The sequence below is a fragment of the Tetranychus urticae genome, chromosome 1 (assembly GCF_039701765.1).
Source record: "Tetranychus urticae isolate SD_2017Ah chromosome 1, NJAU_TeUrti_SD_1.0, whole genome shotgun sequence".
Taxonomy (NCBI): Eukaryota; Metazoa; Arthropoda; class Arachnida; order Trombidiformes; family Tetranychidae; genus Tetranychus; species Tetranychus urticae.
In genome coordinates, this window is record NC_142958.1 from 26,739,528 (window position 1) to 26,760,107 (window position 20,580).

At 32.5% G+C, this 20,580-nt stretch overlaps 1 protein-coding gene and 1 long non-coding RNA gene across 13 annotated transcripts; one reads left to right on the forward strand and one right to left on the reverse strand.

Moving 5' to 3' along the window:
• Nucleotides 1-429: 429 nt before the first annotated feature.
• On the reverse strand, nt 430-6,096 carry LOC107364506 (uncharacterized). Of its 6 annotated transcripts, none has more exons than XM_015931876.3 (6): nt 5,696-6,096; nt 5,547-5,619; nt 4,439-4,556; nt 4,049-4,352; nt 3,559-3,974; nt 430-2,674 (listed from the first exon to the last, which is right to left on the reverse strand). In XM_015931876.3, exons 5-6 carry the CDS (start codon nt 3,600-3,602, stop codon nt 889-891), a joined length of 1,830 nt encoding a protein of 609 aa, XP_015787362.2. In that variant the 5' UTR covers nt 3,603-3,974; nt 4,049-4,352; nt 4,439-4,556; nt 5,547-5,619; nt 5,696-6,096; the 3' UTR covers nt 430-888. The 6 variants fall into 6 exon arrangements, with proteins under 6 accessions (XP_015787362.2, XP_015787364.2, XP_015787359.2 ...); XM_015931878.3 differs by having other exon boundaries at nt 4,053-4,352; nt 5,696-6,088; XM_015931873.3 differs by lacking the exon at nt 3,559-3,974 and having other exon boundaries at nt 5,696-6,088.
• A 93-nt stretch (nt 6,097-6,189) lies between these two features.
• Nucleotides 6,190-13,480, forward strand: LOC107364509 (uncharacterized). Of its 7 annotated transcripts, none has more exons than XR_016197997.1 (7): nt 6,191-6,599; nt 6,680-6,984; nt 7,316-7,582; nt 8,452-8,823; nt 8,902-9,399; nt 9,800-10,217; nt 11,420-13,480. It is a non-coding gene; the product is annotated as an uncharacterized LOC107364509 (long non-coding RNA). The 7 variants fall into 7 exon arrangements; XR_016197999.1 differs by having other exon boundaries at nt 8,452-8,817; XR_016197996.1 differs by having other exon boundaries at nt 8,452-8,793.
• The last annotated feature ends 7,100 nt before the right edge of the window (nt 13,481-20,580 follow it).

The window sequence follows — 20,580 nt, forward strand, 5'->3', positions numbered from 1 at the left end:
GGTTCCTTAGTGGGTCCCCTGGTGAAATGGATATTCAATCGGGGAAGATGTAAGTAAGTAACATCAGAGTTCCATGGTAAGCTAATTTTGGTACAAAAATAGAATGATTATCATAAATGAATCCGATAGAGTTGAGAGAGTTGAGGGTAAATTGAGCGTTAACTGTTGGAGTCATCATTCCAAAAACCGTAAAATTTACGGTTACTTCTTGAAATAAATCTGCTCGGTTTTTTGATCGGCCATTTTATGTTAAACTAAGGTGAGTGCTTTTGATGGCTAATTAAATCTTGCCCTCTAACTCATTAACAATAAAGTTTATACTTTGTGTTTGCTGTAAATGTAAATGTAAATGTAAACAGGATTGAAAGCAAGTTCACATGAAGACTCATGTTACTATAAATACTTACAGATTAATTTTCAAGTCCAATATTTAACTGAGTACAATATTTATTTCAGTTGAATTTTGTTTGAATAGAAATACAATGTACATGGAATGGGTGTTAAATTGTTGTTTATTTACTTGAAAATAAATTCAATTGGGTTTGATATTTAATTATGGGACCGGCCTTTACAATCTCGCATCAATCTCATCTCCATCACTTTCTTTCATCGTAATGTCCATCATTTTGCACCATTTTAAAAGTGTTGAACAATTTGGTGGATTTAGTTGGATAATTTTTTTGAGAAAAGTCTCTTTAAAATTTGATGGTAAATGATTTGGTGTGATGGATGTGTTAGATTTGGGCAGTGGACAATATAGCGGACAATACGATGAAAAGTGATTGGAGAGATTGAAAAAAATGGTGGATAAAGTGGTTAAGGTGATGGAAAAAGTCCATTAAAACCAGATTGTTGGTTGAAACAATTATTAAAAAATTGAAGTAAAATTTAATTGGCAAATTTACCATGCAATAACCCGAGAATAGTTTTTCTTTCTGCTTCCAGTTCAGAGTTACCTCGATTGGTGATCTCAGGATTATAAAGGCAAGTCAGCACTAAAGTCTGTTGAATTTTTTCCTTGAAAACTTCCAATTTACCAGCGTTATTGCTCCACTCGAAAAGTTTATATACACAGAAAATAGCGTTGAAAATTTCCCCATCACTTGCCTTATTTATGTCACTAAAAAATGCACTCAATAGATCTGAGTCTAGAAGTGTATCAATATATTGTGAAGATTGTTCACATTTAAGAACAATAGGTGCGATTTGATGAAAATTTAATTTATCTTGGTCCGAACCCCAAAAGTAATGTTCACATATTTGGTTGAATAGTCCACTGTCGATTAAATTTAAAGCAACAAACTGAAGAGGTAGTCTTTTAAATACAATTTCCAAGACGCTATATGAAGCTCGGCTAGCCTCATGTTTACCAAGTTTTAAAGATTCAGCAAAATTGTAGAAAAAATTACTTTGCGTCAAAAAATTTTCGAATTCATTGGGCTCCAGTTTATTAGCCAAATTTATGGCCATTCGGTAAGAATTTTTCATGAGACCAGAATCTCTAAAAGTTTTAATGACGTAACGGTAAACGCTCTCTTGGGTAAGAATACCAACATAAAAATCAGAGTAGTCGGCCAGGATTGAACTGAGGTTTAAAGAGATGAAAGGATATTCACGGACCATTACTTTAGCAGAGTCAATGAGAAGTGGCTGGAACTTTTGGTAGATAGCGAATGTTTGGTCTCTTCCGATCTGTTCTTTCTCTGTTTTGATACATTCAAATGCAAATTTAAAAATCACTGACACTCCCATAAAGTACTTTATCGTGGACTCTTCCGTGCTGTGGGTATCGCTTAAGGTTGAAGCAAGATGGTGAAAATTTTCTTCTATGGCGAGGATCAGTGCAAATATAGATGAGTCAATTGGTAAGCTCTTTGCTTCAAAGATGTTATACAAGAAGAAGAGTAGATTTGTGATATGATTGAGATCCGAGGATTTAGGCGATGCGATGGTTTGAAGAAAATCATTAAACGATTCTTGAAGAAATGTTAATTTAAAACATGATGGTCTTAGAGATGATATAAAAGCAATAAATTCGATCAAAAGTATTAATAGAGAAGAGTCGATCTTGGTTAATTCGCCTTTGTTTATAAGTGTTGACAAAATTTTCAATGCGCAATCAACTGTATTTTGTGTGATGAACACATCAGCAATGTTTTCAATATCGTTCTCATCACTTGCAACTGAAACATTTACTTCACTTGTGTCCATGACAGTTTCAATGGTTTCCTCATTTTTCAATAAAATAGGCAATTTATCAGCGGTCAGCACACAGGTAGTGAATCGGTACTGAATGTGTTTGAATATGGCTCTTTGTTGACAAAGTAACTCAATGGCACTTTTTATATAATCCTTTAACTTTTCAGAAGCATTCTGTATGTATCCGTCCGGATATGTAGATTTTGCATTAAGATATGGATGACTTTTAACATAATTAACGATATCATCGGTGGAATGAGTGAGTACCGCTTGATTTTCAAAAAATGAACACACTGCATCCCATTCGTCTAGGCTTGGTCTTTTATCACCACTTATCGTAAAACGATCTTGTCTTCGTTTATTTTGAAGATTTTTGCGCATTTCATCCTGAATTTTGGAAACACCACCATTTCTGGCATTAAATTTAAAATTTTTCTGACGATCACCCATACTTTTAATGACTTGGAACGATAAACTAGGAAACAAGGAACAAGCAAAGATAAGATATGTATTAAGAAGTGCGAGAAAAGAGATAGAGGTAACTGATTGAAACGGAGAGGTTTCAACATGAAAGTTAACACTTGAAATAAGGAGTTCAAGGAAAAATGGGCGATTAAAAGCCAACTTATAGTGAGTGTTGTTAACTGCAGAGAGCTTGAAAGAAGACGAGGGAAAAGAGAGAAGGGATGCGAAAAAGTTACTGGGAACATCGAGTGGAAAGTGTTAACAAACAACGAAAACCCTGAAGAGCAATAAAAACTGTGAGAATGATTAAAATCAATTAACTGAGGATAAACACAACTGTAAACAAAAAGTATCAACAAATGCATTAACAGAGTTAACCAAAGCTATGAGGAACCAAAAAGAAAGGAAATGAAAAGAGTAAATAACATTTGAGATATTTTTACACAAACAAGGCCTTGAGATATTTTACTTACTGTTTGAACACACAGTTGATTAATATGAAGATTACCCGTAAATGAATGAAAATTAAACAATATTTACAATTCAATTAAAATTAATTAAAATTAACAATGAAAATGGCGAAAACAAATATTTAAAAACATTATAAAGATGATAGAGAGTAACAATTACGTTATGCTAACGATGTTGGTTAACTGGTTAACTGGTTAACAGTGGTTAACTGTAGATCGAGCAGAAGTTTTTCACCTTAACTCCATTTTTAATCAACAGATGGATCCAGTTATACAACATTGGCAAACCTTTTAACCGCGAAAAAGGAAGATTGAAACAAAAGAAAACGGGAAAACTAACTGATTTTTTGGCTGACTAATTTTGCCATTAACTTTGTCGACCCTTTAAAGTAATTAAATTGACTAATCAGGTAAATTTACTCACGAGAAGTGAAACAAAGAAGTCTGTAATCGAATCAAGTTGATCATGATGATTAATCGACGCTGATTGTGTACTAAAGTGATATATTTTGATTAAACAACAAAGGAGTGTTTATCTTATGATGTTATTTAGTGATTTGGGATACATTATCATCCTCTATTTGTCAATAATGTGTCATGTTATTGTTTCAATTTAAACAATTATCAGTGGTATAACAAATAATTATTTTGCGGGTCATTTTTCCCTTGTAAATCCTCCAATGGGGTCCAATCGTACAGAAAAGTGATTACATTGGTTAACATTTCTTTTTTGTTTTCTTGTCCATTCCATCTTATAATAGCTGTATTCTTGTTTCCAAATAATGATTGTACGAACGTTTTTTGTTGTTGATTGCTCTGATAATACTGTATAACGTTGCCCTTGATAATTAAGTAGATGTTGAGTGAAAGTAAGCAAAAAAAAGAAAGGTGGAAAGTAACGTTGTGAGACTCACCGACCTTGTGGCCTCCATTTTGATAAGATATGCATGATGATAATGATTGCGATGAGGATGAGGATGGAGATGATGATAATTATGATCATCATTATTTTGGGCTTCATACAGTTTCAAAGGTTGTAACTTGATGATGTCCAATTGATTTAACTCAACCTGAGGCCCTTGCTTTTCAATCATTCCTAGCTCTCGGTAATCAGGTCATTTTGACTAATAAACGTTGATCAGCTTTCTTTTTTGCTCTTCTGCTTTTGCTTTGTAAAATGTGCCTTCTTTAATCAAATTGACAGATGAAATCTGCTACCTAATTAAAATAAGAAAGTGATTGGTAAAAGTAAATTAGATTAAAACGTAATCAAACGGAGACTCGGAGTTTCACGGCTTTCCCACCTCTTTGTTTTACTCGGCTTAAATTGTTGTACAGCTTTCATTGAACTGGCTCCGTTGTTTCCAAACCATCATCATCTTACAGTTGTTTAATGTCCTCAGGTAAATTTTGCAACTAATGCTAATTGATGGGAAAGGGTGAAATGAGAAGCAATTTTAGGAAAATAAAAAACAAAAAAAGGTTATAAGTAAAAATACTGATCATTAGCTAATAAAATTTGATAGTAATTTAGTTGAAAAACCGAGATTTAGACAAGTTATGGAGGTGACAGCAATTGAATCAATTCCTCTATAATAATACAAGACTTAAATTAGAATTATAATGGAGATTCTGAATAAATTGGCGAAAATAATGTTTCTATGATGAGTGATTATCAAAATATTTCCAATTGATTTTGTTTCAAAATTCAAATCCAATGAAATGGTAAAGAAGAGATGAATTTAATTGTCTGCTTGGTAATCATCAAATCTAAAGATAGATTAATCATGATTAAACCATTGAATATTGACAATTTTGTGTTGAATGTTGCGCCAATTGATCATCGATTCATCTTGTTGCTATTCCTAACCATTATCTCATTTCATCAGTTGATATCTTTTTTTTACTAAATTTCTATAAAGAATCCACCATTGAGTTTTATCTTCTCAGGTAAATACATCTACGTGTACCGACTGTTTCTCAGCTTCATCAACTAGAAACATTTCAAGCATGACTATTTTCACCATCTCTTTATTTCCTTTCTCTATATCTACCTGTTGCTCTTTGGCAAAAACCAATTTCATCGTTCTCATTCTTTTTTCACGGAGTTGCAGCTATACCTGTTCAGTGAATTTTTTCTTACAGTCATCTTCTTTTTTAGTGCTCAAACTGCCGATACTGTGTTCCTTTTTTTGCATCTAGTGTCACAATTTGATTTTTTTTTCTTTCTATCCTTCTTTGCCGTTCCAATTGAAATGTGGTTCGGTAAAATCTTGCCACTAAAAACAAGTTACTAGGTTCAAGATGGTATGATTATCAGAGTATGAGCTGAACATTCAACTTGAACATTTTTTCTTGATAATCATCATGCTTTACATTTCATTGGATCATTTTTTTCCTCTTGCCATTTACCTTTTTTTTCATCGGCATCACCATTTTAATATCTTATGGTTAATCGGTCATTGGTTCAAACAGGGAATTTATTCTTAGAAAGAAAAGGGATAGAGAAGAGAGAGAAAAAAATGAAAACAAATTCATCAGATTTCTATTAATTTATTTACCTTTTATTACACAGTAATCAAAATTTATCTGGTAAACTTGTTGATTCATTTGTAACTTCTACTTCATTGGGTCCTCTTCGTTTCAGGTTAATGTTTTCATCTTCTTCTTTTATCCATCAGTATTTCCATTATCATGATATTTAAAGTAAAATTTGATGATGATTCTGATGATGATTGATTGAATAAAAAGCTCCATTGAATCGTGAAGATGGTAAACGTGAATCGGTTGTCGTTTCGCCTGGCTGATTAGTTGGATAGTTTGATGTTTTTACATAGATAATTGAACAGAGATAACTAAGTCAAACAAACAAGTTTAAATAATTAACTTAATTGGCTTAAGTTTAAACCAATAAATATAAGCTAACAATGTCGGTGCATCAAAAAAAGTATATCACATTGGCTTGTCACAAAAAGATAATCCAATCAACAAGGACTAAAAGATAGACTTTTTAGGATCAGATATTTAAATATTTATAGTCTCTGTAAACACTTTACTTTCAATAAACAGAAAGCCAGCTCTTAAAGTCAATTCATCATTTCGCTGTTTCACTTTACTTCGATTATTTTATAACTATGTATCTCAATATTTCAATGGTTTTAATCAATTTAATGTTTCGTTATTGTTTGGTTAGCAAGCCATCTAATCTACGCACCGTTTGTCGAAAGATATTCAAAAAGTGGATATGATAGGACGATTGGATTACTCTTATTTTTAAGGTAGCGTTTTGTTTCTTTTGATCGTCTGCTTTACACTATTTATTTAATTTCAAACCATAACTGGAAAGAATGGAAATTTCAACCCGATCAAGCTGAAATCAACAATCAACTGTTCAAAATCTATTACTGTAAAGTTTTTATTGTGTATTTATTGGATTCCAGAAGTGAAAAATAAGCCTATTTTAAGGTAAACTGATCTTTTGCTTCTTCGCTTTGTTATCTATTTAACATGAATTTTTATGTCTATTTCACTCTTTTTTCTTCTAGTAAAAAGAGGCAAAATCACGGAATATTAGAATTAAAAGGACCTGTAAGCTATTTCAGCGAGACAATCATTTGTTATTGATGTTCCCATTTTCCTATTAAGTTTCAATTCATAATCGATTATCAAGATTTAACAACAAAATTGGCGAAGAGAAAAAATGTCTACTTATATCTAGAATGGACAAAAAATTTCCATGGATAAAGAATCGAAAGAGAAATCAATTTTGGCAAGTCAAAGGGTTAATGTGAAATTCGCCTTTATGACAAAAATACTTCATCACCAAAGGATTATCAAGTTCTAATTTTAGGTGAATATTTTCTGTTCCTTTGAATATCTCTGATCATTTTTAGGGTGGTGTCTTGATCCAGTCGATAGTCAAACCTTTTAGTTTCTGGAATGCTTTAGACAATTACTGACAAATTGTGAGATGATTTTAATTGTAAGCTAATTGGATGATTAACAGGTATTATCATATCTATTGGTGGACCTCTACAGAATCATCAGAAATTCCCATTGTCTTGTTTCTCTCTGCACCCCAAACCCTTTTCACGGTTTACGTTAATTGTTTAATTGTTTACCTCTTAAAGTATCTCGCCAATTCTAATCACTTTTATCTTCTTTTTTACTCTCTCTTTTAGTCTCACTTTTTTTATTGTATCAATAGATCAAATTGTCAATAGGCAATAGACTAAACACTCAGGTTGCAGCCAATTTTAGCCTGTTTGGACCTCTTTTTGTTCAAGATTGAGTATTGACTGGAACTGATTGAGCCTCCGATGAATTTTCCTAAAGCAAAGATAACATGAAACAAAAAAAGAAAGTTTAAGGTGAAAACATAGATAGTTTGGCAATTTAAAAAAAAATAATTGGCAACTCAGTGAACAGCATTAACTTGCTCATGAATGGTGAGGCTGAAGATCACTTTAACGTGACGATTGACATTTTACTCCAATAACTTTAAGATGATATTCTCAACCTAGTGTACCTTTTATTACCTTCATTCACTTTCTCTCTCCTTTCACCATCATCACCATTACCATTCCTCATTGTTAGCCCCCTTCAAATAATTTTGAGCACAAGATGAAATCTTTTAACAGTCCAAGGTGAAAAGGTAAAAAAGGTAACCTTAAGCTTAGTTTAACCAAACTCAATGGTAAAAAAAGCCATAATAATAATAATAATGAAATAGGAGCGAGACACGCTTAAAGGTGAAATAAATGACCTAGAATGAGGGTGGACGCAACATCTTTTCAGGTACAATATGTATTTATAGTTACATGTGATTGTATATATTTTCTTCCTAATATAAATATTCTTATAAATTATATAGTGGACCATATAATTCAAAAGGGATTTCATTTTCTTGACTTACTTTCTCTTCTTTTCTTGTCCTCCTCTCATCACCCTCACCTTGCTTTGATTGTGCTTCCTAGTTCAAGACTAATATCTTTGTCCAAACACCAACGTCTGGTCAGCATTTGTCCATCTTAAGATTTTGTCCAAGCAATACATTATCATCATTATCATTGTTACTAGGCTTTACATTTAGTCTTCAGCCAAAGCTGTTTTTCAATTTTTAACTGAAATATTTTTTCGCTCAAGGAAACTAATATTACCTTTTCATTTACGATTTTTTTGACTGGCTCGCTCGCTCACTTCTAACCTTCATAGCTTTTTTTATAATCATCTTACATTTCATCTGTCTTTATTCATCATCTTATTTTAGCAATGTCAAGGTCTTGTTTTGTAATCACCTTGCATCTTATGTATTTAGCATGACTGGATCAATCTGGAATCGATTTTGGGAAGAGAAACAAATGACCATAAGATGAGTTTTCTTGGTCAACATTAAAAAATGGTTTCATTCATTTGGATTAATTGTTGAGCTTCCTTGTTAAGCTCATCTTGGCAAAACTTATAAAAGCCCGGCCATTGAAAAACAAACCGGTAGAGACTAATTTTGACTGCTAAAGAATCCTGAGATGAATCTACATTTTAATTTGGTGGATTTACATGATACAACTGATAATACACTTGATTGGCTCAATTTGACCTGAATAACATTAATATTCAACCAGTTCCAACTAGACTTGGATAGCTTTTGGGATTGACTCTTGTATTTTCATTTCGTTATTATCAAGTTAACGTTAATACTATTCTCATCAATTAACCTTGAATTGTTTAACTTTAATCACATGTTTGTTTCTTTTACTACCTTTTACAGATTACTCACATTCACTTACAAGATTTATTGATTTGCCCATGAACTTGACGTCCTTTGACAGAAAGAAAGGCTGACATTTATTATCGCTATTATTGCAACAGTTTTTGCCTTGTGAAACAACAGAGATTTACTAAAATAAATGATTGAACTTTGTTTTCCTGGACTGTGTCACAAGATTGAGCAAGATTGGGCAAGATTGGCGGAGGAAATGCGAAAACAAATTAGTTTGAATAATGGAAAGATATGATAACAGTAACAATAAGAAATGAAATACTGTTTAACTAGCAAGACACACAAGAAGATGTTAATCAGATGCCTGATGACCATCAAAAAATGCGCAATGGAGATTGAAAGCAAAAGCAAAAAGTAAACCTTGGCCTAAAAAGTTTGGATTGAGATATTCTGCTTTTTTTCTTGGAGAAACTGAGATACTAATCATCACAATAAATCTTGTGAATCAGTTCCATCATCTCTCTGTGTCTCTCCTGGTTAAAAAAGGTAACAAATTTTACAATCCCAAAAAACACCTTTACATTGTTGTATTTTTCGTTAACCAGCCAGGGAAATTGATTTGACCAGCCTTGTTAAATAATTTACCAAGCCTTAAGGCTGTAAGGTTCGTATAGTTGAAATGCAGGAGGGAAACCAAAACTATGAAAAGCTTTGGACAAACGATGTATGAAGAAAATATCGATCAAAAATAGGTTATTTGATATCCAGCATCCGATATTGTTATTAGGAAGTTTAATTTAGTTCAATTTAAAAATGATTTGGTTATTTGAAAATTTTGCTTTAATTTTAATTTCAGTTTTCTCATTTAAACACTAGGTGCGCTCTATTTTTATTATGCATATCACTTTTTTTTCAACAATTGTTCGTTTCTTTTGTTTGTGTCCAGACCATTTTTAGGACCGTTTGAAAACAATGCGAAAAACTTAAAGACAATGGCAAAGGAACGGAAATTTCAAAAGTGGACAGCTATAAACAGAAAGCTAAGCAAATCAGGTGGAAGCAAGTGAAAGGAAAAAAAGGCCCGTAAACCAAAGTCTAACAACAGTAAACAATCAACCGAAAGGAGTATAATTCATTGTGATGATGGGATTGACAACGAGAGATGTGAAAGACGATGACAGTAGGAGACAAAAACAACAACGGTGGTACTCAAGTTTAGGCTAAAATTAAGATTCCTTCAATAAGATGAAAAGTGAAAAGCCTGAGGTTAAAAGAAAAAGTGTATAAAAAAGGCAAAGAAGATGTTCAATAAAAGGAAAAGGTTAAAGACTATCTGTTTTTGTTTACCTGGAACAAGAAAAAAAGTAAGAGTTAAGAGTAAAAATGACGAGACCAAGAAAAGCTAAACAAGAGGTTTGGTCCAAATTCACCAATCTTTTAAGCTTTTAAGAAATAATCTCTTCAGGTTAAAAGTTAAAACTAAGTGTTAGAGAGCTAAAACTTATCATTCGTCGATATAAATTGGTAAATTGTAGGTACTCATCAATGATAGAACATTTTTTTAAATTAATCGACAGTTCTCTTGATTTTGCGTCATCGGCCTCATAACTTGAGTCTCAATATTTTGAGAATGGTAGCACTTACATTCATCATTCTTTCATCATTATGATTTAATTACTGACTATAACATATGACTAAATACCTAGAAAAATCTGAGCTGATTTATTTAATAATGAATATCATATAGCCCATGATAAAATCTAATAATTTTTTAAAAATGATGATTCTAGGTGCTTAAATTATCGAAATATTGATTTTGTATCTCATTTAATTTAAAAAATAAATTTTTAGACCCAAAGCTTAAACGCTTAACTCAAAACTTATGTATTTAAAGCTTAAAAGATTGGTGAATCTGGAACATACCAAACAAGAAGAGGGAAGAAGAGGACGATGAAGATGAAAGTATTAATATGTGAAAAAGGTTAGTCAGGGAAGAAAGCGAAAGAAAGTAATTCAAGAAAAAAGATAGGAGAAAGGGCAGATGGTTAAGCCAATTAAGCAAAAAAAAGGTTCTTAGATGCAATTGAATGTCCAATGTGTATCTTGCTGTTGTTGATTCCTATTCGCCATCATCATCATCATCATCTTTGTCTTCATCTTCCTTTGGTATTAAGAAAACTAGGAAAAGACGAAGGAGAGAGTAAAGAAGTAAAAAAACCCGCTGCTGCTTATGTTAAAGGCTTTTAGCCCAGATATTTAGTCCACATTGGTTACCTTTTGCTCACTCGTAACTCTTATTACATTATACATACCTTGACCTGTCCATCCATCGGGCCCATCTTTGGTAACCATTATTATTATGATTATTTTTTACTCGACTGACCTTTTAAGAAATTGGCCTTCATCAGCAACATACGGATATGTAAAAAACATATTTACTCTCCCTCTGTCAGTATTTAACTGTCTAAAAAGAAAGACCTAGTGACTTATTTCGCTCTTTCTTTTGCTTTCTCTCTCATTTTTTTTTACTTACTTTTACATTTTTTTTTCTTAACCTTTCTTTCAGACGAAAGTAAAAAATAAAGGAGTGAAAGCCAAAAGAAAGTTGTTTTCCTGATGCAGATATAATGTTATGCATATGGATCTATGGTCAAGGGAGGCCAAGGAGGATAACGTTATAACCTAGAGCAAAGAGGAAACCTGAAAGGAGAAGAAGGAAGGAAAAGCTTCAGGGAAGACAATGTAATAATGTTAGGGAGTAAAGGTTATTTACGGAAGAAAGGTAAAGATGGTGTGTGTGTTCATGTATATTAGAAGAAAAGGAGGAGGAAAATGACCTGGTCAGGATATTAAGATGGACATAAGGACAAGGAAGTTCTCTTTTTTTGCGTAAACTTGCGAGGGGTTATGGTGAGAGTTTTTACTCTCTACTTTTTTACCTTTCTTTACTTGGTATAAAAAAGGGCAAAGGTAGAATGGATGATTATGATTATGATGAAGATGATAAGGAAAGGAAAGGGAAAGGTGAAAGGGATTCTCAACTGTTTTTGACTTGATTATTCCAAATGGTTGTTGTTGATTGTGTTTATTATTGTGACCAATAATAAATAAGGAGAAACACCAATGGGTAGAGAGGAAGTACACAAAGTTTAGAGGTGAAAGGAGCAACTTGAAAAAACATAACCTTACCTAGTTACCTTTATTATCAGCTTTTTCAACCTTTTTTAGCCATTTTTTACCTTTTTTTTCAATCTTTTCTTCTTCCCTTTTTTTCACATTGCTAACTTATTATGCTTAGTTTTTTTGATCTTTTTTCACTTCTTTGCCCATTTTTTCTTGATTGTAAATATGTTATTTAACCCCAAAAAATGACTTGAAAAAACATCCTTTTTTAACACAAAATTGGCGCGATTTGTTTTCAGCTTTTGCTTTCTCCTTTCTTCCTCTCCACCTTAGTCTTCACCTTCTTCATCTTCAATATCTTCATCGTCTACTTTACCATCCTTTGCATCCTTTTCTTCTTAATCATCTTCCTCGACACTTTTCCACCTTATTTTGATGTAAAAACTTTTCATATTAATGCCTGTGTATCAGTCTGATCATTGGACATGTGAATAGGCAATACATTTGTGGGTTAAAAATAGAGACTTATTTGTAGATGTCATTACCTTGATGTTTTTGAGGAAAGGTGTCACCTGATGAGACGACAAATTGTAGCTATAAGGTTTGATCATTTGATTGAATTGTCTGATGTTGAAAGTCACGAGCCGAGTCGATAAAGCTGATTCTTGTAATTTCCAGGCTAGTTTCAATGAGAAAAAAAAGTATCAGCTCGCTTTGCCCAACTAGCCACTTTGTTTTTCTGCAAAATCACTTCCATATTTTAACCGTTGAGAAATGGGTCAGAGAGGGTTGTTTAGACTCTAGATTTTGACCTATGGTCAGCTCTTTTTTACCGTTGACCGTGAGAAACACAAAATCTCATGCAACTGCAACTTTAACAAAGAAGTGATCGAGTTAATGCACAATAGCCGTTAACTGTATTTACCGGTCCTGGCCATCAATAGATACCAAAACACTCAAACCAATCAACTTATTAAAAATGTATCTAATTGTAAAATTGAAGCATCTAGTCAATCAAGGGTTAGACTTTTTACCATTGAAGCTAGGTTAAGTAGAGTTATTACAGCGAAATAAAAGAGGCAGTTGGATAAATATTTTAATAATAATTGTGGACCAGCAACAATATTAGCAGCAATAATAATGATAATAATAAGTGACACCAATTCGTCACTCTCACGAATATCTACTTGAAAAAAAGAAACGGCAGAGACTCAACTTTTCACCTAAATTTGATTTCTTTTTTTCTGCCCAAATTTCCCCAAATCACAATTATTTTTAACAAAAATATAACCAAAATCAACATGGACTCTCCTTTTTTTCACCTCAAAAAAAAGTAAGGATCACCTTTGATCACCTTACTCTACTAATAAAGGTGTCAAATTAAGACCAAACCTTATGGGTTGAAGTCACTCTGTAATCCATGATGGTAATCCAAAAATATTCATGATGAAACCAGTAAAAGATCATGATGAATATAATAAAGATAAAAAGCATTTCTTTTGAATACTTCTCTAGTAATACACAAATAACTAGGAAAAAAGGTTTGAAATGGTTAAAGCAAACGGTGTTTGAGCAAATGAAAAGGTTAGAGAAACGTTATTCACCGTTTTGAAGGTGAAAATATTTCAACTCTATTGTTGTATCCTTTGGTAAATGTTGAGGTAAAGGGTCATAAAGGTCCAGTTTGGTCACAGGTTACAAAAAAAGGAGAAATGAAAAGAGTAAAGATAAATCCATAAATACATAAATTGATAAGGTCTTTTTGTTGTCAAGGTCCATACCATTGAAAAACTGGACAAAATCCTTTTCTCCTATTTTTCTTCTTCTATTACCACTTTTCCATCTCCTATTTTGCCCTTTATTTTCCCATATAAACGGTCAGTAATGAAAGGGTAAGCAAAAAGACGATTATTGTTACTTGATAAGGTCAAACTGAACGGTGTTTGGACTCTCATCCATTGTAATGTTAGCCAAATACTCAAATACAAACCCTTTCAATTGAATCCTCATAACCTTTCTTTACCTTCAACTTTATCCTCTTTTCATCTTCTTCTCTCTTCCCTTTTCACATCATCTAACCTCTCCACCATTAAAAGGTGGGTGGGGAGGAGGAAAAAATAACCGTACAACAGGTTAAGATGAGAAGCTAAGGAAAAAGAGAAAGAAGAATGAAGAGAATGAAGAGAAACATTTTTCTTGTTCCTTCCAAGTTTCCTATGTATTACCTATTCCTGTTGACCGAGTAACGGAGACAATAAAGATCAGTGAAAAAGGTATCAAAGGCCCCAAAAAAAAGAGTATAAAATAACTGAAAAAAAGAGATGAAAAGATCCCAAAAAAGAAGTAGATTTTGGGTGAAAAAAAAGTGTCGACTAACCCAGGAACAAAACAAAAATAAAAAATTATATCTTTTTACCCTTATTTTACTTGGGTTTGCATTGAAAAACCTTTACACAACAGCACATATCCTTTGGACTCTACCTTTCAACTTACAGGTTTTAATCATAATCGCTTCTTGAAAAGGTAAAAAAAAAACTTACGGTGCAAGGTAAAAAAAATAAGGTATAATCATCAGTTTTTACTCAGTATTACCTAGTTTTTTACCCTTAAAATGTAAGAAAACCATTTCTCCGTATTAACCGAAAGGTATGCCAACTCCCATATCTTTGTCTTCAACCACCATCATCATCATCATCTTTATCCTTAGCTTTTGTCATTTTACGCCCAAAAATACTGTGAATTTATTGCTGTGTTTTGTGATTTGGGAAGATCAATAAGGTAAAGACGATGATAAAGATGGCGATGATAAGCACTGTTTTTTTATCAAGACGCCGATGTGACACCTTTAGGAGAGTCGCCGGAACTTGGTTGGAAACACTTTTAAACCTTGAAATCCTTTGACTTGCACTGTATTTGGCTTCACCAATTGTGTCCATAAAAACTAGACTAGACTCAATTGTAGGTGACACTTTTACCTTCTTGGTCAGCATATCTTTTTGTATTCAATGTCCATTTGTTTGTTTCTCTTGACTTACTTTTCTTTCACTTTTCTGGGTGCGTTCAATATTCTGCTTCTACGATTCAATCCAATGGTCAATGGTCACAGCTACACTACCCTTTGACCTGGGCTTGGTTCAACGTTTTCAACAAAATTGCTTTCAAAATCACACTTTTGCCCTTTTTTTCTTTCATTTCATCTCATCTAAATTATCCATATTTTGCCTTATTGTTAACCATGAAAATAAAGGATTTACTCAGTTATTTTCAGTCATTTTTAAACTCAACAGATTGACTCTTTTGATAATGCAACAGATTAGTTGCGAGTTAACATTTGGTATTAATCTCATAAACACGATGAAAGCTCTAACCTTTTGACCTTCTTAAAATGGCCCATAAAACTGAACCTTTACCGATGATAATTATTGGTAATATTTGGCTGTAAACCCAATGAATCTCAGCAAATCGTAAACAAGACAATCATACTTAAACCAGTAATTACAGTTATACTGATTGCTTAATTTTACCAGGTTTACTAGGTCAAAGGGTAAGCCATGGATGGATGCCATTGTCGACCATTTAAGTTGGAATGGGCTAAAAATGGGTAAAAAAGGCTCAAAAAATGAGGTTGATTGTTGCCTAGATTTTACTTCATCAATCAATTATCCATTTTTAAAGGTATTAATGATGGATTAGGTTTTGCTGTGTATAAATATTTAGCCATCAATAATACGGAAGCAAAATTGATTATTAATAATAAAAGGCAATAAAATTATACTTGGATTAGGTGTAAATATATTGAAATGTGTTTTCGCGTGGGTTTGACACTTAATTGTCAATGATTTACATTGAATAAATGTTAATAATGGTTATATAAGGCACACGAGTAGACCTTTTATTTGCTGCTCTTATACAAGTTATTATACAACATTATTGATAGTGTTTGACAGTGAACAAAAAATATCATCGATCAGAATCAGAAGGAGAAGAAGCAAGTAAAGCCAAAGGTGAAACGTTGAAAGAGCGAGTTATTAATGTTGATGGGTCGTTGTGAGATGCTCGTTGGGTTACTGTAAATCACCATTCGTATCACCATCATCATCTTTGTATATTAAAGGCTAAACAACAATTGGGTCAGAGCCTAAAGGCCGAAAAACGAGGTTTCTTTTTTGCCGATGAAAAGATGAAATCTTTAAGGCCTGAAAAAAAACATGTTTAAAGCATAAGGGTGAAAGTGGCTTCAAACAAGTTGGAGAGTGAAATGTAAACTCATTTTTAAAAGTACAATGAATTTACAATCAATCCATTATCAGACTGCACATTGTAAGCAGATAAACACACAAGCCTCAGGTCACTTTTACCGATCAAATAAGCACGTGTAAACAGGGCAAAAAATGAAATATGAAGCTCTAAAAAAAGGTAAAGAAATGAAGGAAACTGCAAAAAATTAAAAAGGATAAATTTTCTCGTCCAATATTCACTTTAATTTTCACAGTTTTACCATTTAAAAAGCCATCACCATTTTCACCTTCATTTTCATCTTCATGTGTTTTCCAGGTTATCAACTATTCATAGGAACTCGAAGCTTGGCCAAAAGTAAAAATGGACTTTTTTCTTGTTCTCTTCGTCCATCATCTTATGCCATTGTGTCAAAGATGGTCTTGAAGATGAAAATGATGGACCAATAATAAGTTGTTTACGGCAGTGACAAGCCTTAACTTGATCTCTTTTCATCAAGGTATTACGAATATTTGGACCCTTCGTTGGGCGCGTTGCTTGTACCTTTTGCTATTATTATTTTTGTTGTTATTTTCTTTCCATTGTCATTTTTACTTTCGCACTTTGGATCAAAAAGAATGGTCATCATCATCATCATTTTTACGAACAACTTCCTTATTCTCTTGGTCATCATCTTCATCTTTAACCTTCTCTCACTCTCTCTTTGAGGTTGATTTTTCTTGCTTCTCTTCATCATCTCTTCATCTCTTCATCTTTTCTTTTCCTATTTTTATTCCCTTTGACCATCTTTTCCTTCTTGCTGATTGACACAAAAGCCCGTGAAAAACATTGCTGTTTATTGGCCTGTCAACGTTTTCCAGCGTTATTATCATAGACGGCTGGACGTTACACAAAAAAAAAGAGAGAAGCATATTAAATGTATTACAATACATATTCCTGTTTATATCTTTTTAAAAATGATTCAACTAAGTACAGTTGAAATCTATGATTAGGAACCATTATTATTATGCTTATTATTACCTGGATAAGGTTGTTGTCATTCATGTTGTTGTTGTTGTTGTTGTTTAGTTGTGCTTACTTGGTGATGACAGAGTGAAAGTTTAGGTCACTGTGTCCGTTCAATTTAGCAATTGCTTTTCATTCCTGCTCGGCCTTTGCTACAACACATTTTTACCTTCTTTGGACATTCACTTTCCTTTTAAATCTTACATCTTTCTTGATTCCATTATTTACTCGTAAACATAATTATATTACCCCAAAAAAGCTTAATAGTGGCCGATGATATAATATTGAAATGAGGCCAACATCAACAGGATAACCACCGATAAATAACAACAATAGGCAACTACGGAAACTAAATCGTAATCTTTTGCCTTTTCCTTCTCGAAACACCTATTTTTTGGCTGGCCAAGTCCCGTTGCAATATTATTTATATATTTATATTTATATTACATTTATTGATAGTGTTGATGTTGTTGTTGATACTGACCTTTTTTTTTACCTTTCAACTCTCTTTCTGTTTTCTTGATCAATTGCTTTTCACACAGACAGCAAGAGTAACAACAAATGCACATAAATTTAATATAGCTTTCAACATTTTCATTATTTCAACTCGAAATATATTCATATTGTTATTGAACACTTGTGTTTTTATTGTGTTCAACCATTCAACATTGAACATTACAAACAACAACAATGTAACCCAAAATAAGGTGAAACTTTCAGTTTCTTAAAACATCATAAATTATCGATTCATATTTTTGTTGGGTAACAGTTAAGTCTATTTTCAGGTCAATAATAAACAAATAAACTGGTCAACAAATGTACATTAAAATGAGAAAGCCTTTTCTGTGGAAATTTTCATTTCAAGATTGTCTCAATCTTCAAGCCAATGTCATTACTCTGGAAATCTAAAATTGGACAAAATTATCTGTTGAATTGGTCATTGAATTGCCATTTGATTATGAACAATTTGAAAATTGAGTTTAAAGTAGAAGAAGAAGAAATTTTGGTTTCAATTTTTGACCCTTTTCGCGATTCTTTTAGTCCAATTAACTCAATAATCACCACAATAAGCAAAGTAATTTTTCTCATTCTTTTTTCCATTCTCTGTTCAATGTTCGTCAGCCATTAAATTTAAAATATTTTTCAGCCAATTCTTAGCCATTTCAAGTAATTTCTGAGAAACTGAATTTGTTGTTGTTCTCTCTGCTTTTTCTCTCTCCACTCTCGCCATTCCTGAACAATTCAACTTCTGTGGGTGTGTAACTCCACAGTGCCTTGAACTCTTCCTCGATTATACATTTTCTACAGGTAAAAGTCTTGCAAGATGATGATGATGATGAAAGAAAAAAGTCTTGAAAAGATATCCTTGAACCCATGAATCGTACGTAGAGTTTTTCAGATGAAGGGAAAAAAATTTCACCAAGGACGTTGTAACTCAAACATAGCAAAGAAGACAAACCTGATCTTACAAGATGATAGTTTTTTTTGTGTTCAGTTAATCATCATGATCAACATCATTATCTTCATTATCATCATGATCAACAGGTAGAACTCCATTGTTTGTTTACTGTGCAAATGTGAAACAAAACAAAAAAAGAGAGATGAATGTTGAACCAATCTCTAGTAAAAATATTGCTAATTTCAATGTTCAATTTGGGTTGACAGTTATTGGAAACAATTGGGTAATGATACAATTTAGGTTCAATCATAGTTGATAATTGATTAACTGGGAAACACAGAGACACACTGAATTGTTTGATGGCGATTCTCATCTTTCAAAAGGACGCCTCTTTTCATGCTTATTACCAAAGGTGTTTCAACTTGAATTTGCTGGCAAACCTGATGAGAGTCCGATTAAAAGTCACGAGATTTTTTTGCCTGCCATTGAATGCCGACAATCGATAGGTTATCGACACGATTTACAAGCCTCTTGCCAAATGGACTTGGCTCTATGTTTCTCTGACTACAAACCACTAACCAGTCTTAGCTGTATCTCAATGGTGGGCTGAAAAACATTGAAAACAAGTTTACCTTTGGGTAAATCACTGTTTAATAGTGTCTACTTGTTGATAATAATAAGCCTGAAAAAAAAGAGATGAAATAACGTTCAATCCTTTTCATCTCATCTCTCCTTTTTTTCAGCTTAAAATCATTTTCTAGTTCAATTGATTACACTGGTTAACAACATAATAATATATAATCACATATTAACATGATTACCAACAATAAATAACCTTAATTAACTTTACAATATTATGAAAACGCCAACCAAAAATGATAATAATAATACAAGCTAATAACCATCGTCAGCAACGACCAATTAACTGTCTACCAGTTTTTTTTTCATTTTCAACTTTCCATTGTTGTATTACATGTGATTTTCAAGTGAATAGATTGACTTGTTTGCACATTAATTGACGGACAAATGGTTTAATCAAATGTTGGTGAACTGTTTGGATGATTGATTAGTTGAAATACGGCTTGAATGGTCAATTTGATGACAAAAATATTTACATGGACAAAGCTTGATCCAGAGATTGGTTTATTTTTATGTCAAGAGACTCATTATGGCAATTATTTTAGAGTTGATTTGATTTTAATAAACATTTCATTTCATTTGTATCTTTCATCAAAATGTCTGTTTTACCAGATACTTGAAATCTGGTAAACATGAACGGGTTATGTAGATGTTATTGCTGTAAAATTGAATAACCTAGGCAACTATTACAATGGCTAAACCTGATTTAGTTTTCATAAAAAAGGGTTTTTTATTTACTCATCAATCCGACTAAAGGTTCAAAAGACCCACTTGATTCACTCAAAACACACGAGACATCAGGTTATTTTGCTCAATTGTTTAACTGAAAACAATCAATGATTAAAGTATATTTCATTTTCTGGTTAAACCTAAAACAGTCTTATTTTTCATCGATCAATTGCTATGACAATTAAAGCAACCCAAAATCATTTTACTTGAAACCTACAAAAATAAGATCTTATTAAACATCAGATTTTGAACTATTACAGACACCATTAGACTCATGGAATGAAACAGTTTTCCAGCGTTATTGTGATTCCCTAAAGTGGTGAAATATTAACCACAATGATTGACGATTAAAAAGATTAATTTGATTCTAATAACAATAAACCCTTTTTACCTAAAGCAATATCAATTGATGAAAAGACTGGACAAAAAGGTTAAAAATGATTGAAACCAGTTTACCAAATGCATTGGTTTGATGTTGCAGGAAAAAAAAGACGTTAACTCATCTGATCTGTGAAAGTGTATTAAGGGCTGAAAACGAGGTTCACACTAATTGCTCTGTGTGATTATTAATTATAATGATGATTATTTCTATCACC